The sequence below is a fragment of the Ranitomeya variabilis genome, chromosome 3, assembly GCF_051348905.1.
Source record: "Ranitomeya variabilis isolate aRanVar5 chromosome 3, aRanVar5.hap1, whole genome shotgun sequence".
Taxonomy (NCBI): domain Eukaryota; kingdom Metazoa; phylum Chordata; class Amphibia; order Anura; family Dendrobatidae; genus Ranitomeya; species Ranitomeya variabilis.
Window position 1 is genome coordinate 319701907 of NC_135234.1, and position 25166 is coordinate 319727072.

The window sequence follows — 25166 nt, forward strand, 5'->3', positions numbered from 1 at the left end:
AAATACTGTTTACAAGAACGCCGGCCTCTGAGCTCTGCAATCCCCCTCCCCTCAGAAAATACGTGCCAATCGCTCATAATACATCACCATTATCATTGCCAAAGTGCCAAAACTAATTTTGTGGCAAAGCAAATATTTTCCACCACTTTTTACCGAATGTTACAGATTTTGCTCGTGTTTCTGATCACAAATCCAAATGTGCCATATTCGTGCCAAATTTATGTTTGGTGATCGTTTTCTGAAAAAATTCACTCATCACTAATCAAAGACTACAGGAAATGTCTGACCTCTGAAATTGCAAAGAAATGTTTCTGAACCAAATATTAACCCTTTCACGACATGCGCCGTACATGTACTGCGCATGCCGTGAATCCCCCTTTGATGTGGGCTCCGGCGCTGAGCCCACATCAAAGTCGCGACATGTCAGCTGTTTTGTACAGCTGACATGTGCACGCAATAGCGGCGGGTGAAATCGCTATTCACCCGCCGCTATTAACCTGTTAAATGCCGCTGTCAAACGCAGGCAGCGGCATTTAACTAAAGCTTCCGGCCGGGCGGCCGGAAATTACGTCATCGCCGACCCCTGTCACATGATCGGGGGTCGGCGATGTGTCAGGACAGTAACCATAGAAGTCCTTGAGACCTCTATGGTTACTGATGCCGGCCTGCTGTGAGCGCCCCGCTGTGGTCAGTGCTCACAGCACACCTGCAATTCAGCTACATAGCAGCGATCCGATGATCGCTGCTATGTAGCTGAGCCGATCGAGATGTGCCAGCTTCTAGCCTCCCATGGAGGCTATTGAAGCATGGCACAGGTAAAAAAAAAAATGTTTTTAAAAATATGAAAAAAATTTAAAAAACATAAAAGTTTAAATCACCCCCCTTTCGCCCCATCCTAAATAAAACAATAAAAAAAAAAATCAAACCTACACGTATTTGGTATCACCGCGTTCAGAATCGCCCGATCTATCAATAAAAAAAAAGCATTAACCTGATCGCTAAACAGCGTAGCGAGAAAAAAATTCAAAACGCCAGAATTACGTTTTTTTGGTCGCCACGACACTGCATTAAAATGCAAAATAACGGGCGATCAAAAGAACGCATCAGCACAAAAGTGATATTATTAAAAACGTCAGCTCGGCACGCAAAAAATAAGCCCTCACCCGACCCCAGATCACAAAAAATGGAGAAGCTTCGAGTATCGGAAAATGGCATTTTTTTTTTTTTTTAAGCAAAGTTTTGAATTTTTTTTCACCACTTGGATAAAAAATAACTTAGACATATTAGGTGTCTATGAACTCGTAATGACCTAGAGAATCACAATGGCAGGTCAGTTTTAGCATTTAGTGAACCTAGCAAAAAAGCCAAACAAAAAACAAGCGTGGGATTGCACTTTTTTTTGCAATTTCACCGCACTTGGAATTTTTTTTCCCGTTTTCTAGTAAAAGACATGGTAAAACCAATGGTGTCGTTCAAAAGTACAACTCGTCCCGCAAAAAATAAGCCCTCACATGGCCATATTGACAGAAAAATAAAAAAGTTATGGCTCTGGGAAGGAGGGGAGCGAAATACGAAACCGCAAAAACGAAAAAGGGCCGCGACTTGAAGGGGTTAAGTTCTGTTTCTCTATTGTATTAAATACTTATTACATGGAATAAAATGCAAATTAATTATGTAAAAATCATACAAAGTGATTTTTTGGAATTACCGTATATACTCGAGTATAAGCCGACCCCCCTAATTTTGCCACAAAAAACTGGGAAAACTTAATGACTCGAGTAGAAGCCTAGGGTGGAAAATGCAGCAGCTACCGGTAAATTTCAAAAATAAAAATAGTTACCAATAAAAGTAAAATTAATTGAGATATCAGTAGGTTGTGTTTTTAAATATCCATATTGAATCAGGAGCCCCATATAATGCTCCATACAGTTCATGACGGGCCCCATAAGATGCTCCATATTAAAATATGCCCCATATAATAGTAACATAGTTATTAAGGTTGAAAGAAGACTTTAAGTCCATCTAGTTCAACCCATAGCCTAACCTAACATGCCCTAACATGTTGATCCAGAGGAAGGCAAAAAAAACCATGTAGCAAAAAGTAAGCTCCACTTTGGGGAAAAAAATTCCTTCCCGACTCCACATACGGCAATCAGACTAGTTCCCTGGATCAACGCCCTATCAAGGAATCTAGTATATATACCCTAAATATATGTATATGTATAATGCTGCACAAAGGTTATTAATGGCCCCATAAGATGCTCCATAGACACATTTGCCCCATACAGTACTGCATAAAGGTTAATAAGGGTCTCATAAGACGCTCCATACAGACATTTGCCCCATACAATGCTGCACAAATGCTGATTATGGCCCCATAAGATGCTCCATAGAGACATTTTCCCCATATATCGCTCCACAAATGGTGATTATGGCCCCAAAAGATGCTCCATAAAGATATTTGCCCCATATAGTGCTCCACAAATGGTGATTATAGCCCCATAAGATGCTCCATAAAGATATTTGCCCCATATAGTGCTCCACAAATGGTGATTATGGCCCCATAAGATGCTCCATAAAGATATTTGCCCCATATAGTGCTCCACAAATGCAGATTATGGCCCCATAAGATGCTCCATAAAGATATTTGCCCCGTATATTGCTGCACAAATGGTGATTATGGCCCCATAGGATGCTGCATAGACACATTTGCCTCATATACACTGTGTTCCAAATTATTATGCAAATTGGATTTAAGTGTCATAAAGATTTAATTGTTTTGTTTTTCAAATAAACTCATGGATGGTGTTGTGTCTCAGGGCTCAATGGATCACTGAAATAAATCTTAAATACATGTGATAATTAGTTTTCCAGGTGATTCTAATTAAAGGAAAACTACTTAAAAATGATGTTCCACATTATTAAGCAGGCCACAGGTTTCAAGCAATATGGGAAATAAAAAGGATCTCTCTGCTGCTGAAAAGTGTTAAATAGTGCAATGCCTTGGACAAGGTTTGAAAACATTAGATATTTCACGAAAACGTAGGAGTGATCATCCTACTATGAAGAGATTTATGACTGAAACAGAGTTCATGCAGATAAAGGCATATTGAGGAAGGTTTCTGCCAGACAAATTCATTGAATTAAGAGAGCAGCTGCCAAAATACCATTACAAAGCAGCAAAAAGTTATTTGAAGTTGCTGGTGCCTCTGGAGTCCCTCAAACCTCAAGGTGTAGGATCCTTCAAAGGCTTGCTTTGGTGCATAAACCTACTATTCGGCCACCCCTAAACAGTGATCACAAGCAGAAATGGTTGCAGTGGGCCCAGACATACATGAAGACTATTTTTCAAGCAGTCTTGTTTACTGATGAGTGTCGAGCAACCCTGGATGGTCCAGATGGATGGAGTAGTGGATGGTTGGTGGATGGCCACCATGTCCCAACAAGGCTGCGACATCAGCAAGGAGGTTGAGGAGTCATGTTTTGGTCCAGAACAGCTGGTAGGGCCCTTTAAGGTTCCTGAAGGTGTGAAAATGACCTCTGCAAAGTGTATAGAGTTTCTGACTGACAACTTTCTTCCATGGTATAAAAAGCAGAAACGTGCCTTCAGGAGCAGAAGCATCTTCATGCATGACAATGAACTATCTCATGCTGTCATGCTGCAAATAATACATCTGAGTCATTGGCTGCTATGGGCATAAAAGGAGATAAACTCATGGTGTGGCCACCATCTTCCCCTGACCTCAACCCTATAGAGAACCTTTGGAGTATCATCAAACAAAAGATCTATGAGGGTGGGAGGCAGTTCACATCAAAACAGCAGCTCTGGGAGGCTATTCTGACTTCATGCAAAGAAATACAAGCAGAAACTCTCCAAAAACTCACAAGTTCAATGGATGCAAGAATTGTGAGGGTGATATCAAAGACGGGTTCCTATGTTAACATGTAACTTGGCCTGTTAGGATGTTTTGGAGTTAAATAGCTTTTTCGTTCTGTGAATGTGACCTCCTAATGCTGCAAATTCTTCAAATGAGCATTTTCAGTTCTTTAAAACATATCAAATGTTTAGAAATTCTACTGTGCCTAATAATTTGGAACAGTGCATTTTGAGTTTTTATTCATTTTAGAGATTATACTGTTATCATTGGGAGGTTTCTTCAATAAAATTCAATGTATACGCTAACGGGTGATGACTTTTATTAGACTGACTGTCATTTGCACCGACCATTTAGGACAATCAGAGAAAAATGTCATTTGCATAATAATTTGGAACATAGTGTAATGCTGCACATGGCCCCATAAGACGCTCGCTAGACTATTATGTCCCATATGCTGTTGCTGCAATAAAAAAAAAAAAAAAAATGACACTCACCTCTTGTCGCTCAGGCCCCCGGCACCTGCAATATTCACCTGTCCTCACACTGCTGTGTCTTCCGCGTCCTCTGCACTAACGTTCAGGCAGAGGGCGCGGACTAACCACGTTATCCCGCCCTCTGACCTGAGGGTCACTGCAGAGGACGCGAAAGACGGAGCGGCGCCTGGAACGAGGACAGATGAATATCGTGCAGTGCTCCCCCTCCCCATTATACTCACCTGCTCCTGGAGCGGTCCCTGCACATCCCTGGTTCTCCAGGTGCCGACAGCTTCTTCCAGCGTCGAGCGGTCACTGTCACCGCTCATTACAGTAATGAATATGCGGCTCCACCTCTATGGGAGTGGAGTCAGGTCCATATTCATTACTGTAATGAGTGTTACCACGTGACCGCTCGACGCTGGAAGATGCTGTCGAGAACCAGGAACTTGCAGCGACCGCGCCGGGAGCAGGTGAGTATGTCACAGCCGCCGCTCCTCCTCCAACCCCCCAGGGACAATGACTCGAGTATGAGCCGAGAGGGGCACTTTCAGCCTAAAAAAATGGGCTGAAAATCTCGGCTTATACTCGAGTATATACGGTATTTATTTTTTAAGATTCTGTCTCTCAGAGTTGAAGTGTACATACGATAAAAATTACAGACCACTCTATTCTTTGTAGGTGGGAAAACTTGCAAAATCGATAGTGTATCAAGTACTTATTTTCGAGAAAAAACTACACACACTATGGCGCTCGCCACAAAGGGGGGAGGGGGACACGAGTTGGTGGCAGGGGGAGTGGGCCGTGAAAATAAAAACCCCTAGCTGCTGGACCCACACAGGATCTGTGCCTATCCTGGGAAGGAAATGTATGTAATAAAATATCGCAGTGCGGATAAGGTGGACCGCGCTCAGGGGTGCGTGTTCTATGGTAATGGACAGCAGGAGGCTAATAATTGTATACAATAAATGGTGCTTAGATCGTTACTCTATGCATAAATCTGCTGTAGGTGTCATACGGATAAAATGACATAGATGTACATGCCTGTATCGGCTATGCAGAGGTGCTTACTGTAATGGCTGTGCTACTTCAGCGTCCTGAGTGGACCCCGACCTGGCATCCGCTGTAAGGTAAAATGCGGCGTCCGTGAAGGGCGGGGGGGATGAAGGAGGACTCTGCAGCTGTAGCGGTACCTGGGAGCCCCGGCCGAAGGCGTCCCTGGTAACCGCGAGGAGAAAAAAGATGGCCGCTAGCGCCGGCTCGAAGAAGGCCTGACGAAGAAGGCCGAGCACCTTCGAAACGCGTTGGTTTGTCGCCACCTTTTTGGCTCCAACGCTGCTCCGTACCTTAGTGACGTCACTGCTTAGGCACCAGCGAGCCGGCGCTAGCGGCCATCTTTTTTCTCCTCGCGGTTACCAGGGACGCCTTCGGCCGGGGCTCCCAGGTACCGCTACAGCTGCAGAGTCCTCCTTCATCCCCCCCGCCCTTCACGGACGCCGCATCTTACCTTACAGCGGATGCCAGGTCGGGGTCCACTCAGGACGCTGAAGTAGCACAGCCATTACAGTAAGCACCTCTGCATAGCCGATACAGGCATGTACATCTATGTCATTTTATCCGTATGACACCTACAGCAGATTTATGCATAGAGTAACGATCTAAGCACCATTTATTGTATACAATTATTAGCCTCCTGCTGTCCATTACCATAGAACACGCACCCCTGAGCGCGGTCCACCTTATCCGCACTGCGATATTTTATTACATACAAGTACTTATTTTCCCCACAGTACTTGGTTGAGCACTGCTTTCCCCTTTGGTCCAAGACTTTAGTTAAAGCTCCATTCCATCTGCCTTTTAAATTTGTGTATCTTGGCCTTGGAAGTATCAGGCTATTTGCACACGTTGCGGATTTTGATGCGTTTAAGCAGCGTTTTTGGACGCACGGAATCTGCAGTGTAATGCACAAGCAATGTTAGTCAATGGGAAATTAACAATTTGTGTGCACATGCTGCGGAAAAAAAGCGCAGATTTGCAGCATTTTATTTTCTGCAGCAGTCAATTCTTTTTGCGCATCTACAGTATTTCTGCACCCATTGACTTCCATTTATATAGTCAAATTTGCAGGTTTAAAAAGATCTGCGGTTTTGCTGCGGAGTTAAGTGCGAGAAATGCTGAAGATCGGGAGGAGGATGAGTGTGCGTCTGAGTGTGTGCCTGTGTGAGTGTGCCTGTGCCTGTCCGTCAGCAGGCATCGTCCGATGGGACTACCAGTCCCATCCAGCTATGCCTTCTACAGTGACAGCTAGCCAATGATGTGACAGCAGTAGTCCCATCATCCGGCTATTGTGTTCAAGTGTAAAGGAAAAAAAACACACAAACACACACACACATGCATACTCACCATACAGCCAATCCCCGACTCCCTCCATCACCTGTAAAAAAAAAAAATAAAAAAAAATAAACCAACAGTATACTCCGTGTTCTGACATAATCTATTTAATAACGAGTGTCCCACGATGATCTCCCGTGAAGAGCTGTCACATCGACAGATGTTACCACTCTCCAGGGGCTCCGGTGATACAGTGATGGAAGGTATCCTTCCGCAGTGTATCACTCTGCCGTCAGAGGTATTGGTCACTTATGGCACCGCTGCATGGGAAAATTCTGACCAAGCAGTGCCCTAAAGTGAGAGCCTGAACTCCATTGAACCGTCAGTGATAACACTGCAGGAGCCATTGTCTCCTGTCAGTGTGTCACTGGAGGCCATGTAAAGCGGTCACATCTCCTGAAGTGACTGCACTATTGGGGATATCGTCGTTGGACACTCGTTATTAAATGGACTACATCAGACCAGGAAGTATTTGTGTTGGTTTATTTTTTATTTATTTGCACGAGATCGAGAGTGTCGCATGAACTAGCTGTACACTAAATATGGGAAAAATGTGTGGTGTTTTATTTTATTAAAATACTTTATTAGTAATGGACACCTCTCCATTACTAAGCCGGCTTGAAGTCACCTTACAATTCAAAGGTGACATCAACCCCACAAATATTACCGCATATGCCACCGCTACAGGGCAGTGGGAAGAGAGAGGCTAAGTGCCGGAATTAGCGCATCTTAGAGATGCTCCATTTCTGGGGCAGCTGTGTGCTGGTGTTTGTAGCCGGAGGGGGGGCCAATATCCATGGTCCCTTCTTAGGCTATAAATATCAGCCTGCAGCTGTCTGCATAGCCTTTTCTGGCTATTAATTATAGAGGGACCACGTCAGTTTTTTTTGGGGGGTCCCCCTATTTTAATAGCCAGTAAAGGCTAAGTATACAACTGCGGGCTGAGATTTATAGCCTGTAAATGTAAAGAAGGCTATACACATCGGCCCCCGTCGCTGGCTTTCCCTCTCCGGCACAGAAAATTGCGCGAGAGCCCACGCTATTTTTTTTCCATTTTTTTTAAATTAAGCAGATATTGTGTTTAAGGCCAGGGTCACACTTGCGAGAAACTCGCATGAGTCTCGCACCTCAATACCCGGCACTGTTTGTTGTACAATTTCTCCTGAGTATGCCAATGCCCTACATGTAATCGGGAACTACTTTTCAGGCACAGTGCAAAACACAGAGGGGGGGTTAAATGCCATATTATAGTGCAGATTTTAATGTTATGGCTGCAGGTGCTGTGACCCACTGGGAGGGTGGACTTTGAGGGGCCCATATATTGGAAACTCCCCAACAGTGGTACTATTTTAAAAACCGCACCCCTCAAATACTTTAACCCCTTAAGCCCCGAGGGTGGTTTGCACGTTAATGACCGGGCCGATTTTTACAATTCTGACCACTGTCCCTTTATGAGGTTATAACTCTGGAACGCTTCAACGGATCTTGGCGATTCTGACATTGTTTTCTCATGACATATTGTACTTCATGATAGTGGTAAAATTTCTTCGATATAACTTGCGTTTATTTGTGAAAAAAACAGAAATTTGGCGAAAATTTTGAAAATGTCGCAATTTTCCAACTTTGAGTTTTTATGCCCTTAAATCACAGAGATATGTCACACAAAATACTTAATAAGTAACATTTCCCACACGTCTACTTTACATCAGCACAATTTTGGAACCAAATTTTTTTTTGTTAGGGAGTTATATAGGTTAAAAGTTGACCAGCAATTTCTCATTTTTACAACACCATTTTTTTTTTAGGGACCACATCTCATTTGAAGTCATTTTGAGGGGTCTATATGATAGAAAATACCCAATTGTGACACCATTCTAAAAACTGCACACCTCAAGGTGCTCAAAACCACATTCAAGAAGTTTATTAACCCTTCAGGTGTTTCACAGGAATTTTTGGAATGTTTAAAAAAAAAAGAACATTTAACTTTTTTTCACACAAAATTTATTTCAGCTCCAATTTGTTTTATTTTACCAAGGGTAACAGGAGAAAATGGACCCCAAACGTTGTTGTACAATTTGTCCTGAGTATGCTGATACCCCATATGTGGGTGTAAACCACTGTTTGGGGGCATGGCAGAGCTCGGAAGGGAAGGAGCGCCATTTGACTCTTCAATGCAAAATTGACTGGAATTGAGATGGGATGCCATGTTGCGTTTGCAGAGCCCCTGATGTGCCTAAACATTGAAACCCCCCACAAGTGACACCATTTTAGAAAGTAGACCCCCTAAGGAACTTATCTAGATGTGTTTTGAGAGCTTTGAACCCCCAAGTGTTTCACTACAGTTTATGACGCAGAGCCGTGAAAATAAAAAATCTTTTTCTTTTCCCACACAAGTTATTTATTAGCCCCCAGTTTTGTATTTTCCCAAAGGTAACAGGAGAAATTGGACCCCAAAAGTTGTAGTCCAATTTGTCCTGAGTACGCTGATACCCCATATGTGGGGGGGAACCACTGATTGGGCGCATGGCAGAGCTCGAAAGGGAAGGAGCGCTATTTGGAATGCAGACTTAGATGGATTGGTCTGCAGGCGTCACGTTGCATTTGCAGAGCCCCTGATGTACCCAAACAGTACAAACCCCCATAAGTGACCCCATATTGGAAACTAAACCTCCCAAGGAACTTATCTAGATGTGTTGTGAGAACTTTAAACCCCCAAGTGTTTCACTACAGTTTACAATGCAGAGCCGTGAAAATAAAAAATCTTTTTTTCCCCACAAAAATGATTTTTAGCCCCCCAAATTTTTATTTTCCCAAGGGTAACAAGAGAACTTGGACCCCAAAAGTTGTTGTACAATTTGTCCCAAGAACGCTGATACCCCATATGTTGGGGTAAACCCCTGTTTGGGCACACGGGAGAGCTCGGAAGGGAAGGAGCACTGTTTTACTTTTTCAACGCAGAATTGGCTGGAATTGAGATCGGACGCCATGTCGCGTTTGGAGAGCCCCTGATGTGCCTAAACAGTGGAAACTCCCCAATTCTAACTGAAACCCTAATCCAAACACACTCCTAACCCTAATCCCAACGGTAACCCTAACGACACCCTTAACCCTGACACACCCCAAACTCTAATCCCAACCCTATTCCCAACGTAAATGTAATCCAAACCATGACCCTAACTTTAACCCCAACCCTAACCCTATCTTTAGCCCCAACCCTAACTTTAGCCCCAACCCTAACTTTAGCTCCAACCCTAGCCATAGCCCTATCCCTAACCCTAGCCCTAACCCTAGCCCTAATCCTAGCCCTAATCCTAATGGGAAAAGTGGAAATAAATACATTTTTTTTAATTTTATTATTTTTCCATAACTAAGGGGGTGATGAAGGGGGTTTGATTTACTTTTAAAGCGATTTTTATAGCGGATTTTTATGATTGGCAGCTGTCACACACTAAAAGACGCTTTTTATAGCAAAAAAGTTTTTGCGTCTCCACATTTTGAGACCTATAATTTTTCCATATTTTGGTCCACAGAGTCATCTGAGGTCTTGTTTTTTGCGGGACGAGTTGACGTTTTTATTGGTAACATTTTCGGGCACGTGACATTTTTTGATCGCTTTTTATTCCGATTTTTGTGAGGCAGAATGACCAAAAACCAGCTATTTCTTTTGGAGGGGGCATTTATACCGTTCCGCGTTTGGTAAAATGGATAAAGCAGTTTTATTCTTCGGGTCAGTACGATTACAGCGATACCTCATTTATATCTTTTTGTTATGTTTTGGCGTTTTTATAAAAACTATTTTATAGGAAAAATAATTATTTTAGCATCACTTTATTCTGAAAACTATAACTTTTTTATTTTTTTGCTGATGATGCTGTATGGCGGCTCGTTTTTTGCGGGACAAGATGACATTTTCAGCGGTACCATGGTTATTTTTATCTGTCTTTTTGATCGCGTGTTATTCCACTTTGTGTTTGGCGGTATGATAATAAAGCGTTGTTTTCTGCCTCTTTTTTTAAATTTTTTTCACGGTGTTCACTGAAGGGGTTAACTAGTGGGACAGTTTTAAAGGTTGGGTCGTTACGGACGCGGCGATACTAAATATGTGTACTTTTATTGTTTTGTTTTTTTTATTTAGATAAAGAAATGTATTTATGGGAATAATATATATATTTTTTTCTTTATTTAGGATTTTTTTTTTTTTTTTAACACATGTGAACTTTTTTTTTTAACCTTTTTACTTTGTCCCGGGGGGGGGACATCACAGATCGCTGATCTGACAGTTTGCACAGCACTCTGTCAGATCGGTGATCTGACTTACAGCGCTCCTGGCTTACCAGCGCCTGCACTGAGCAGGCGCTTGGTAAGCCACCTCCCTACATTACCCGGATGCAGCCCCGTGGCCATTTTAGATCCGGGGACTGCAGGGAGAGGAGGTAAGAGACGCTCAGAGCAACGCGATCACATCGCGTTGCTCTGAGGGTCTCAGGGAAGCCCGCGGGGAGCCCCCTCCCTGTGCGATGCTTCCCTATACCGCCGCAACACTGCGATCATGTTTGATCGCAGTGTGCCGGGGGTTAATGTGCCGTGGGCGGTCCGTGACCGCTCCTGGCACAGTGCCGGATGTCAGCTGCGATAGTCAGCTGACACCCGGCCGCGATCAGCTGCGCTCCCCCCGTGAGCGTGGCCGAACGCATATGACGTACTATCCCGTCGGTGGGAATTAAGGCCCACCCCACCTCGATGGGATAGTACGTCATATGGGATTAAGGGGTTAAAACTTTTGGAATTTTTATTTCACCCTTTAGGTGCTGCACAGGAATTAATGGAAAATTGAATGAAAAAAAATAGAAATTTTACCTCCAAAATCTTGCTTTTGCCCCAAAGTTCTCACTTTTGCAAGAGGTAACACCAAAAAGTAGACCTCACAGTTTGTTACCCACTTCATGTAGTCAAAAAGTTCTGTTTGGACAAGCGGCAGGATTCAAAATGGAAGGAGCAATATTTGAATTTTGAAACACAAATTGACTGACATAGATTGAGGCCGACATGTCAGATTTTTTAGGCCCGTAAGGGGCACAAACAGCAGAATTTTCCCCACAACTGACCCCAATTTGGAAACTACACCTCTCAAAGGATTTTATGCAGGGGTATTGTGATGATTTTAAACCCAAAGATACTACACAGAATTTGATAACATTAGGTCGTCATATTGAATATGTCGCCATTGGGGTTGAGCGCAAGTTCTTGCTACTCGAGTTTGCATCGGGTGCTCAGGTATGCACAGAGTATCGCGGATGCACGAGTGACATGCTAGAGTCCCCACCCCACATGTTTCACAACTATTAGACACCCCCCAAAAAATGGGGAGATTGCCTATGGCAAGAAACCTTTGCATGTTTTTTTTGGCTGTCTAACAGCCAAGAAACATGAAGGGTAGAGACTCGATCACCCGCGATACTTTGTGCATACACAATCGATTCTACACTATGCATGTTTCACGGCTGAAAAAAACACAAAAATTGAGCTTAACTTGAGTTGGTACACATGCAGAGGTTAAACGCATGTTCACATTGGCCACAAAATATTAAAACCTACAAGAGAAAAAAGTAAGCAAAAACCCTGATGTAACTAAGTAAAAAAGCAAAAGTGCATTTAAATAACAAAAGGACTGGGCCCAACCAGTGAAACACAAGACTGGGGAAGCCTTATATATAGTCTCTAGCTCAGAAACAGGGAGGTTTCACTGGTTGGGCCCAGTCCTTTTGTCTGCCCTTATTAACACTGTGGTCAACATTGACACATGGTAAGGTTTTAATATTAGACAGTGAAGGACTGTCCCTATCAGAGTTACCTTGACGCGGTGGGATGGCTTTTGTGCTATTTTTTTATCAAAAAACAGTATTACTAAAACTCTGTTACTTAAATGCACTTTTGCTTTTTTACTTAGTTACATCAGGGTTTTTGCTTACTTTTTTCTCTTGTAGGTTTTAATGTTTCACGGCTGTTAGATATCCAAAAAACCCATATGGGGATTTTTCTTGCCATTCACAAGCAATCCCCACATGGCTTTTATTGGGTGTCTAATAGCCGCAAAACATGTGGAGTAGGGACTCTAGAATGTCACTCGAGCATCCGTGATACCCGAGCACTCCACCGCAAACTCAAGTAGCGAGCACTTTGGCTTAACACCTGTCATATCATCAAAATTTCTCTTTACTTTACTTTTGAAAAAAAAAACCTACCCCAAGCCCAACCGTAATCCTAAGCCCAGACCTAAGCCTATCCCTAAAAATTAGCCTAAGCCTATAAGCCTACACCTAACCCTATAAGACTAACACTAACAGCAGAGCATAAAATATAAAAATTGTAAAATAAAAACAATTAGCCTGACTAAGGGGATGACACCGGGGGGAGATGTCATACCAATTATTGGCTTTTGATCGCTGTGATAGGGTCCATCACAGTGCTCAAAAGGAACCAATAGGAAAAATATCTGCTGCTGTTGTTGTCGTCTGGTAGATCTCGGCGGAAGCACTGTGCATGCGTTAGCCTTTTTTTTTTTCAGGAAGAGGAGGCTGAGGGCTGGGGGATGGAGCAGGAGGGATTGGGGGGATGAAGGAGGTACTGCTGAGGGGGGCTTAGGGACATAATTTCTCTCTCCTTTGACATATATTAAGTCAAAGGATACACTTCCTTTATGTGGTCAGGGAATAGAAAATCCGGCCCCGATAGTGATATCCTGGGCAGAGGTGTCAAACTGCATTCCTGGAGGGCCGCCAACAGGTCATGTTTTCAGGATTTCCTTGTATTGCACAGGTGATAACTTAATCACCTGCACAGAATGATTCCAGCACCTTGTGGAATGCTAAGGAAATCCTGAAAACATGACCTGATGGCGGCCCTCGAGGAATGCAGTTTGACACCTCTGCTCCTGGGTCTTCACTGCCCCCGTAGATGAAAGAACGAGGATTTTCAGACCTTGGGTAGCACTATACCCTTATTCCCTATTGGAGTTTTAAAACAGTGATGAGGGAATAAGGCCCTTTGGCAGCCAGCCTTTTAATGTGTATCAGTGGTCACTAAGTGGTTAAAGCACAACTTCAGCGTTTTTTAATTTTTTAATTCAGAGCTGGAGTGGTGCCAATAATCTAAGTTCCTTGACTCTACTATTATACTCACCAGATGCAGTCTTCAGCTCTTCCCAGCTCCAGTCTCATGCCGCCATCTTATGAACGCAACTTCTGACTGACCAGAAGTCAGCGGTAAGGTTCACAAGTTCTCAATACAAGTCTATGACAACTACATTCTGGCTCTCACAGACTTACATTGAGAAATGAACTCCAGCTCGCCCAACGTACACTGGAGCAATCCGGAAGGTCACAAAATGGAGGAGAGGCCTGGAGCAGCACAAATAACAAATGAAGATGGCGGTTCGTGAGTATATTTCTAGGGGCAAGGAACTTAATGACAGCACTCCAGTGGTGCTGCTTTGACAGATTATTATCTAGGTTTGTGGGAAAAGATTTAGTAAATTTTATTTCATTCATTCAACTCATACCCTGTTTTTTCATTTAAGGGAAGGTACCGCATTTGTAGATCATTAATAAATCAATGTAATGTAGCATAACATGCTGTTATAACCAGGTTTTGATTGCATTTGTGTGTTATAGGAGTTGAAAGAAGACAATGGGGGCGGACATCTTGTTTTCACAGCAGCAGCATGACACTATCAGTGTCATAATACGGCACCCCATGGTAATAGGAGATAACAGACCGCCGCTGACCCTATCTATTGTAATGGAGCAATCACTGCTGTGGACTGGGCACACCTCTGCGGGCTGCACAATTCACAGTAGTGGGAGTGTTCTTCTGCCATATTAATGGAGCCCTCGGATCCGCTTCTAACATAAGCAGTACTGCTTCCAGCACAACAGATCCTAGATTGACTGCTGAGGGTAGTAAAATGCAGGAGAAAAGTACCAGCAGAATAGAAGAAACATCGAGGAGGAACAGTGTACCATTATCAGAGCAGGAGCTCTCAGCTGCTCCAGCAGGAGGGATTAATCCCTTCGTAAGATAAGATAAGGAGCTGCAGTGAATAGCCATGCATTATGGAGGGGGGTGATAGGATCATGTAATCTGGGTGAGAGAGACTGATGGGAGAGAGAGACAGTAACTGCTGATGATAGCAGATCACAGGGCAGTAACACACAAAATGGCGCTGCCCTGTGATGTTACTCTTCATTCTGCCCCAGGGATACTAGACCACCCAAAATGGGAGGAAAATGGTGATGTCAGCAATTACTGCCCCAATTTTCAAGCTAACAGTAAAGCTGGTAAGTCTTACTATAGCTGTTTGAGGTCTAAAATGGAAAATACTCCCCCTAGTTGTAAATATATATTTGTAAGAAAATATATAATATTTTTCATATAGAAATGTTTGCAAACAGGGCAAACATTGCATTAATACATTTTAATTACGATTTTAAGCTTAATTTCACAAAAAAACTAAGAAAACTGGTGGCACTTTCCCTTTAAGTGGGCGGTCATATTCTTTGACCGACAGTCATCTCTATAGGGAAATATACAAAAATGACTGTCAGTCTCTGAGTCCATATTGCTATTCGACTATAAAGCATGAGCAGAGATCTAAAGAAATAAAACAGTTGACATCTTTTTTATGAATCTATACATTAAAGGGAACCTGTCACCCTCCCTGGCATTTTTAACTAAAAGAGCCACCTTGTGCAGCACTAATGCTGCATTCTGTCAAGGTGGCTCTTTTATTTGGGGTCCCTTCCAACTGTGAAATATTCATTTTTATAATTTGCCCCTCATACCCGTAGTCTGTCTGGGGGGCATGTCTTTTCCCCTGGACACAAACGCCTCCCAGCCATCACTCAGCCCCTCCGTGCGCCGCCTCTGCAGTCATTAACGTCCCCGGCACCTGCACTGTAAGTTCCCATCATGTGATGGGAGTCGAAGGGCAGCGCAAACTGTGCATGCCCGAAAAAAGAAACAAAAAAAAAATTTACAGCGCAGGCACCGGGGACGTTAATGACTGAGGCGGCGCCTGGAGAGGTTGAAGGATTGCTGGGAGGCATTTGTGTCCGGGGGAAGAGACATGCCTCCCGGACAGACTACAGGTATGAGGGGCAAATTATAAAAACTAATATTTCAGAGTTGGAAGGGACCCCAACTAAAAGAGCCACCTTGTCAGAATGCAGCATTAGGGCTGCACAAGGTGGCTTTTAGTAAAAAACACCTGGGGGGGGGGGGGTGACAGGTTCCCTTTAAGATGCTCAGCTTATTCTGCTCTATTTCACATTACTTGCAGATTGTACAGAATTTCCAAAGTGACAGGTTCACTTTAAATATGACCTTAGCCTTTTACAAACATATGCAGTTGTGAAAGTCAGTTCCGCCATAGGACATAGCCACATATTAAGCAGAACTTAAAATGATTGTTAAAAAAAAAATGTTGAAGAGTCCCATTTAATTCAAGTTATATTCTTCTAGGTCACACCAGGCTACTTTCTTCTATGTGCAGTGTACAAGTACATTCACAGGGGAAAGAAAATTAGGCATAAAATGACCCAGTAAATGTCTGTGGCTCGGAAGTTATCATAACGTATTTCTTCAGTTACAAGTATGAATTTTAACAGGCATAGAGCAAACTACTAACTAGCATTTTCCTAAAAACGGACCTCCCATACCCGCTACAATACTGATCAGGTCAGAAAACACAGAATTAAGGAGAGGTATAGTAGTAAAAGAAGAATAATCTTACTGAATTTACAAGCAGCACAGAACTTGCCTCTTTCATCCTGGCTTTTGGACGGAATATCTGTTTCAACATTTTTGGTTTGGAATTTTAAGCCATCGTTATTCTCCTGTATTGCCGCTAACAGTGCACAGTGCAGTGTGAAAGGGCACTGAAGTAAGGTGGGTGTTCGTAAAGGGTATAAAAAGGTGGATATCCTTCAGTTTAGGAAGAAGAAATGAAGAAAAAAAGGGAAATATTGCAATTTCCTCAGTAAAAGCAGAAACCACAGAGCAGGCGTACGACTGAAGGGGTTTGAGATAGACATGAAAATAAAAATAATGTAAGCGGCAAAAATATTGACTACAAAGGGGTAAGAAAGGTACAGAAAAATAAAGAGAATGATTGTGGTTGATTGAGAATCTCATCGGTCAATGGCTGCCACATTAATGATCTATCCTGTGTGCACTTTCCAGCTTAGTACTAAAAGCTATGAAGGTCGATCATTTCGGCAGTGATGTACATTCCTACCTGAAGTCTGCTGTCACAAAGACAAAGAGGGGGAAAATGTCTACAGGCCGAATCCTGGGTAACCCTAGAGAAAAAGTATGACGCAGGCCCAAGACAAAATGTGAAGACAGACGGTAAATAGGAAAAAAAAAAATAATGCAGGTCGCACCATACCATAATGGGTTGCACTTCTCAAGATCAAGCTGTGCATATGTCCCTTTCATGCCATCCTCAGGGCACCCTTCCATTAGTCAAACTGGAAACCAATGACCACATTGTTCTTGCACTGGGCAGACATGAAGGGAAATTCACTTGAATGTCCGGAGTATAAAATTTGAAACTCACTTAAAAGGAAATATGGTCACCAGATATTTAGTACCTCATTTGTGTGTGGCATGGCTACAATTGTAAAAGTCTGAGGAAAACAAAATTAACCCCTTAAGCCCCGAGGGTGGTTTGCACGTTAATGACCGAGCCAATTTTTACAATTCTGACCACTGTCCCTTTATGAGGTTATAACTCTGGAACGCTTCAACGGATCCCGGTGATTCTGACACTGTTTTCTTGAGACATATTGTACTTCATGATAGTGGTAACATTTCTTTGATATTACCTGCGTTTATTTGTGAAAAAAAACCCAGAAATTTGGCGAAAATTTAGCAATTTTCCAACTTTGAATTTTTATGCCCTTAAATCACAGAGATATGTCACACAAAATACTTAATAAGTAACATTTCCCACATGTCTACTTTACATCAACACAATTTTGGAAACAACATTTTTTTTGTTAGGGAGTTATAAGGGTTAAAATTTGACCAGCAATTTTTCATTTTTACAACACCATTTTTTTTAGGGACCACATCACATTTGAAGTCACTTTGAGGGGTCTATATGATAGAAAATAACCAAGTGTGACAACATTCTAAAAACTGCACCCCTCACGGTGCTCAAAACCACATTCAAGAAGTTTATTAACCCTTCTGGTGCTTCGCAGGAATTTTTGGAATGTTTAAAAAAAAAGTGAACATTTAATTTTTTTTCACAAAAAATTTACTTCAGCTCCAATTTGTTTTATTTTACCAAGGGTAGCAGGAGAAAATGGACCCCAAACGTTGTTGTCCAATTTGTCCTGAGTACCCAGATACCCCATATGTGGGGGTAAACCACTGTTTGGGCGCATGGCAGAGCTCGGAAGGGAAGGAGAGCCATTTGACTTTTCAATGCAAAATTGGCTGGAATTGAGATGGGATGCCATGTTGCGTTGGGGAGCCCCTGATGTGCCTAAACATTGAAACCCCCCACAAGTGACACCATTTTGGAAAGTAGACCCCCTAAGGAACTTATCTAGATGTGTGGTGAGCACTTTGACCCCCCAAGTGCTTCACAGAAGTTTATACTGTAGAGCCGTAAAAATAAAATATAATATTTTTTCACAAAAATGAAATTTTCGCCCCCAATTTTTTATTTTCCCAAGGGTACCAGAAGAAATTGTACCCCAAAAGTTGTTTTCCAATTTGTCTTGAGTACGCTGATACCCAATATGTGGGGGGAACCACCGTTTGGGCGCATGGCAGAGCTCGGAAGGGAAGGAGCACGATTTGGAATGCAGACACTTAGATGGATTGGTCTGCAGGCGTCACGTTGCATTTGCAGAGTCCCTGATGTACCTAAACAGTAGAAAATCCCCACAAGTGAACCCATATTGGAACTTAGACCCCCAAGGAACTTATCTAGATGTGTTGTGATAACTTTGAACCCCCAAGTATTTCACTACAGTTTATAACGCAGAGCCGTAAAAATAAAAAAAAAAGTTTGTCCCACAAAAATGTTTTTTTAGCCCCCCAAATTTTTATTTTACCAAGGGTAACAAGAGAAATTGGACCCCAAAATTTGTTGTCCAATTTGTCCTGAGTACGCTGATACCCCATATGTTGGGGTAAACCCCTGTTTGGGCACACGGGAGAGCTCGGAAGGGAAGGAGCACTGTTTTACTTTTTCAACGCAGAATTGGCTGGAATTGAGATCGGACGCCATGTCGCGTTTGGAGAGCCCCTGATGGGCCTAAACAATGGAAACCCCCAATTCTAACTGAAACCCTAACTCAAAAACACTCCTAATCCCAACCACACCCCTAACCCCAACCACACCCCTAACCCTAATCCCAAACATAACCCTAACCACACCCCTAACCCTGACACACCCCTAACCCTATTCCCAACCATAACCCTAACCACACCCCTAACCCTGACACACCCCTAACCCTAATCCGAATCGTAAATGTAATCCAAACCCTAACCCTAGCACCAACCCAAACCCTAACCCTAGCCCTAACCCTAGCCCTAACGGGAAAATAGGCATTAGACCTGCCGGTAATTATGTTTCCAGGAGTCCATCCTGACAGCACCCTGGAGGACGTCCTCCTCCCCCTTGCTGGGACAGGAAACACAGGAGAGTTTAAAAGGTCATGTCCCACCCCCAATCCTCAGTGTTGTAACAAGAACCGCCTCATGGAAATGCAAAAAAGTACTTTAATGATAAAAAGAACATATTACATCATATGTCAGAAACACATTACATCATGCATATAAATATCAAATCAGGGAGGGAACAACCAGTGCTGTCAGGATGGACTCCTGGAAACATAATTACCGGTAGGTCTAATGCCTATTTTCCAGGACGTCCCTCCTGACAGCACCCTGGAGAGTACCAAAGCACCTCCTCAGGGTGGGATTACCACTTGGAGAACTTTTCTCCCAAACGCAGTATGTTGACCAGACAAAACATCAAGCTTATAATGTTTACAAAAGGTATTGGCACTAGCCCATGTTGCTGCCTTACAAATCTGCTCCAGAGAGGCGCCTGCCCTCTCTGCCCAAGAAGTAGATATCCCTCGTGTAGCGTGTGCATGAAAACCCTCCGGAGGTGGGACCCCTTCAGACTGGTAGGCCTCAGATCACAGACGTGATCCAACGAGTGATAGAGTCCTTTGAGGCCTTCCTTCCCTTATTCTTTCCCCCAAACAGAATGAACAAATTTGGGTTTATCCGCCATGAGCTGGTGGCTGCCAGGTAATCTAAGACTGCCTGTCTGACGTCAAGGGAATTAAGGGCTTTTTCTTTTGCGTTAGCAGGGTTATTACAAAATGAAGGTAACACAATCTCCTGATTTCTGTTTTTGCAGATCCTACTTTTGGAATAAATGAGGGATCTAGTTTAAGGATTAAACTATCCTCTCTAATCTGTAGGTACGGGTCCCTAGTACACAGGGCCTGAATTTCCCCCACCCTTTTGGCCGTGGTGACTGCCACTAAAAATGCTGTTTTACGTGTGAGGATTGATATGGGCATATTATCAGCCGAGGCGTATGCGTCTTTACATAGAAATCTGAGGACCAAGTTGAGGTCCCAGGGAGGCGTCAATTGCCTAATGGTGGGGTGCAACCTCTGAGTAGCTCGGATAAATCTGACCACCCACGGGTGAGATGCTAGGGGATAGTCAAAAAAAGAGCTAAGTGCCGAGATCTGCACTTTCAAGGTGCTTGGTCTAAGACCCTTATTGAACCCAGCCTGCAGGAAATTTAGGATTCTAGGTATGTCAGGAGTGTCTGCCGCAACCTCAGACCTGCCACCCCCCAGACAGAAACGCTTCCAGATCTTTAAATAGATTGCCGATGTGACTGGCTTCCTGCTGGATTTAATAGTGGCTATCACTTGATCTGATAAGCCTCTTGCCTTCGAGATGTTCCCTTCAGGATCCATGCTGAGAGATGGAGTTTCTCTGGATTCGGGTGATAAACTGGACCTTGGTGGATTACATCCTCCCTGAGAGGAAGCTCTATTGGGTTCTCATTCGCCAGGTCCGCTAGCAGAGGGAACCAGCTCCTCCTTGGCCAGTATGGAACGATCAAGATAACCTGAGCTCGATCCTCCTTGATCTTTCGGAGAACAGCTGGGATCAGTGCCAGAGGTGGAAACGCATATGAGAGGTTCCGTTCAGTCCTGGCTCAGGCCGTCTACCCCTTCCGGGAGGTCCAGTGGGTTCAGAGAGAAGAATCTTGAGACCTTCGAGTTTTTTCTGTTTGCAAACAGGTCTATACTGGGAGTTCCCCAACGAAGACATAAATCCTGGAAGATATCCTGGTTGAGTTCCCACTCTGTTGCGAACACCTGTCTCCTGCTCAGATAGTCTGCGAGCCCTCCAGGTGAATTGCAGAAATGGATAGGACCAAATTTTCCACCCAGCGAAATATTCTTCCTGCTAGATCCTGGAGCAGATGGTGTCTTGAGCCCCCCCCTGATGTTTCAGGAAAGAGACTGTTGTCACATTGTCGGATAGTATCCTTACATGACAATTCGCAAGAGTGTGTCGATTTCTTCTCAAGGCCTCCCACACCGCATACAGCTCCTTGAAGTTGGAGGAGCTGTGAATGACATCTGATGGCCACATTCCTTGTAGGATCTTGCTCTTTAGATGGGCTCCCCAGCCCCACGCAGTGGCATCTGTAGTGACTACCACGTAGGGGGAAGTAGACCATAGTACTCCAACTCTTAGGTTCTCTGACTGTGTGTCATGTCGGACGCTGTTCAGACCAGGTCATCCAACAGACAGCGGTAATTCCGCTTTTGACCACTATTTGCCCATTGCCGTCTGCTAGATTTTATCTAGCTGTTCCGGGGTTAATTTACCTAATCCTCAGATTGGAAGCTGGGCCATTCCCATTGCCTTTAAATAGTTCTCCTGATCATTGGGCGTCGCCGATTATAGCTTCTGTCTTGTGCGTTGTTATCTCGGTCTGGAGTGGAGAGCTGGTTGTTGGAGATTCGTTGCTGGTGGTGTATTTTCCTCTGTCTTATTTACTCCTTCCTATATTTGTATTTATTTTGCCCTGCACATTTATAGTGTATTCCTGAGTGACTGCGGCGTGGTGTATATTTTCCTTTATCCTTGTCTGTGCTAACTGTGGGTATTGGAATATTACCTCTTCACTGGGTGGAGGGCGGAGGTATCAGCCTAGGGTTAAAACAGGAGACAGGGTGAGGTTCGAGGCCTGGACATGCACGCCATCAGTGTAAACTCCAAGTAGAGGGTCAGTCAGGATTTCCCTAGTCTGAGGGAAACTGCAGGGGCCCGGATTATTAGCTCTCGCTCATCTAGTCTCCCCGTGAAATTATAATCGGCCCAACAACAAAAAAAAGGGGTTTCTTTTTTTTTTGTGTTTTGTCATGGATTCCATGACTTCCATAACCCGCCAGTTGAGGGCGCTGTCCCTACAGGTCACTGTGTTGAGGGGGGCAGTGCAGCAACAGGGACTAGCAGTATCTAACGTGCAGGCTGGAGGGACAGGAAGAGTTGCTGAGCCTAAATTTCCTTTGCCTGAAAGATTTACTGGGGAATGCAGTAAATTTGTTTCTTTTCGTGAAGCTTGCAAACTATATTTCCACATGCGCCCGATCTCCTCGGGTAATGAGGCTCAGCGTGTGGGCCTGGTGTTGTCATTGTTAAGCGGGGATCCCCAAGCATGGGCGTTTTCTTTGCCATCTGATTCTGTTGCATTTGACTTTGTGGAGAGTTTTTTTTCCTCTCTTGGGAAAATCTACGATGAACCTGACAGAATGGCTCTAGCAGAATCTAAGATACGCACTATTCGCCAGGGGGAGCAAGTGGCAGAGGATTACTGTTCTGAATTTCGTCGCTGGGCGATCGATACACAATGGAATGATCCAGCATTGCGGAGTCAGTTTATACATGGGATTTCTGGAAGGGTTAAAAAAGCCCTTCTGATGTACGAGACTCCAGCTTCTCTAGATTCCGCCATGAGTCTGGTTGTTCGCATAGATCGTCAGGGGGAGCATGAGACACCGCCTATGGGAGAGGGTTTAGGTTCACGTGAGGTTGCTGCAGGTGAGCCCACGGAGCCTATGCAAATCGCAGGGGTGTCACATGTCAAGCATCAAGCCCCTGAGCTCAGGAAGCAGGGAGCCTGTTTTTACTGTGGTAAAACTGGTCATTTTATTAACATCTGTCCTCTGCTGTCTAAGAAAAACGCAACGGCAGAAAACTTCTAAGCTCAGAGGGTGTGGAGGAGACCAATCTGAGCTTATGTATATCCTCCATGGTGGTTTCTCAACGCATGCTCCGTGCTAAGGTTTTTATTGCTGGCAGTGAGCTGCCAATTACTGTTTTTGTGGATAGTGGTTCAGCCACAAATCTCATTGATGAGGAGTTTGCGCGCACAGCAGGTTTTAGGATTGAAAAACTGTCTCATCCTATCCGCGTGGTCACCATCAATGCTGCTCCTCTCTCTCAGGGGGAGATTACTGAATTTGTGGCTGAGGTGAAACTCCACATAGGAGTTCTACATTCCGAGCGGGTTACATGTTACGTGCTCAGGAATCTTCCTGCTCAGGTGGTTTGGGGTTTTCCTTGTGTGTCTATGCACAACCCGGTAATTGACTGGAAAACTCAGGACATAATTCGGTGGAGCGAGTTCTGCCAGGAGAATTGACTGGCCACATGTGTGGCTGCGGTGACTTCAAGCGTTCCGGAGTCACTTCTGGATTTTGTGGATGTGTTCTCTGAGAAGGGTTGTTCAGAGTTGCCGCCACATCATCCTTATGACTGTTCTATCAGGTTTAAACCAGGGGCCAAATTGCCTAAAGCAAGGATGTTTAACATCTCCGGTCCGGAGAGACAAGCGTTAAAAGATTACATGGCTGAAAGCTTGAGCAAAGGGCACATCAGGCCGTCATCCTCGCCGGTGGCAGCAGGGTTCTTCTTCGTGAAGAAGATGGCGGATTACGCCCATGTTTGGATTTCAGGGAGTTGAACCAGATTACGGTTCGTGATCCATACCCTATGCCTCTGATACCAGATTTGTTCAACCAGGTGGCAGGTGCTAAGTGGTTTACCAAGCTTGACCTCAGGGGGGCGTACAACCTCATAAGAGTCCGTCAAGGTGATGAGTGGAAGACGGCTTTTAATACCCCTGAGGGTCATTTTGAAAATTTGGTGATGCCGTTTGGGTTGACTAACGCACCTGCAGTGTTCCAACATTTCATCAATGATGTGTTCTCGCATGTTTTGGGGAAATTCGTTATCGTGTACCTAGATGACATTCTCATATATTCTTGCGACCGTGATGCTCATTTAGATCATGTCAGGCAGGTGTTACAGCTTCTCAGAGAGAATAAGCTGTATGCTAAACTTGAGAAATGTGTATTTTCTGTTCAAGAGTTGCCTTTCTTGGGTTATATTGTGTCTGCTTCTGGGTTTAAAATGGACGCCGCTAAGGTGCAGGCGGTGCTGCATTGGCAACGTCCTGATAACCTGAAAGCACTTCGGCGGTTCCTTGGGTTTTCTAACTACTATAGGAAATTTATCAAGGATTTTTCCATCATTGCTAAACCGCTAACTGACATGACTAAAGAGGGTACCAATTTCTCCGTTTGGCCTGAGGCTGCTGTGCGCGCATTTGAATTTCTTAAGAACAGTTTTGTTTCAGCCCCCATTCTTGTGCAGCCAGACGTATCTAAACCCTTTGTTGTGGAAGTCGATGCAGCTGAGGTTGGTGTGGGGGCGGTACTATCTCAAGGCTCATCTTTGAGTGGTTTACGTCCGTGCGCCTATTTCTCCAAGAAACTGTCGTCCGCCGAACGTAACTACGATATCGGCAACAGGGAGTTGTTGGCAATTAAGTTGGCTTTTGAGGAATGGCGACACTTCTTGGAGGGGTCGGTACATCAGGTAACTGTTATTACTAGTGTTGAGCGATACCGTCCGATACTTGAAAGTATCGGTATCGGAAAGTATCGGCCGATACCGGCAAAATATCGGATCCAATCCGATACCGATACCCGATACCAATACAAGTCAATGGGACTCAGGTATCGGACGGTATTCCTGATGGTTCCCAGGGTCTGAAGGAGAGGAAACTCTCCTTCAGGCCCTGGGAACCATATAAATGTGTAAAATAAAGAATTAAAATAAAAAATATCGCTATACTCACCTGTCCGACGCAGCCGGGACCTCGGCGATTGTAAGCGGCAGCGTTGTTTCTTTAAAATTCGCGCTTTTACTTGCTTACGTGAATTCCCGGCTTCTGATTGGTCAGGGCGGCCATGTTGCCGGGACTCGGACCAATCACAGCAAGCCG

The 25166-nt window shown here is 44.0% G+C and overlaps 1 protein-coding gene across 3 annotated transcripts in view; it reads right to left on the bottom strand.

Moving 5' to 3' along the window:
• The window catches only part of RPS6KA1 (ribosomal protein S6 kinase A1), a 416175-nt gene that overhangs the window by 187080 nt on the left and 203929 nt on the right, over positions 1-25166 (bottom strand). Inside the window, exon 1 of one of the 3 annotated variants that reach the window (XM_077295712.1) lies at positions 16560-16682. The exons of 1 other annotated variant lie outside the window; for it this stretch is intronic. In XM_077295712.1, coding sequence (XP_077151827.1) covers positions 16560-16601 — 42 coding nt within the window. In that variant the 5' untranslated portion in view covers positions 16602-16682. Of the gene's footprint in view, positions 1-6754; positions 6774-16559; positions 16683-25166 lie in introns of those variants that run through there. One more of the 3 variants, XM_077295713.1, reaches the window with a different exon arrangement.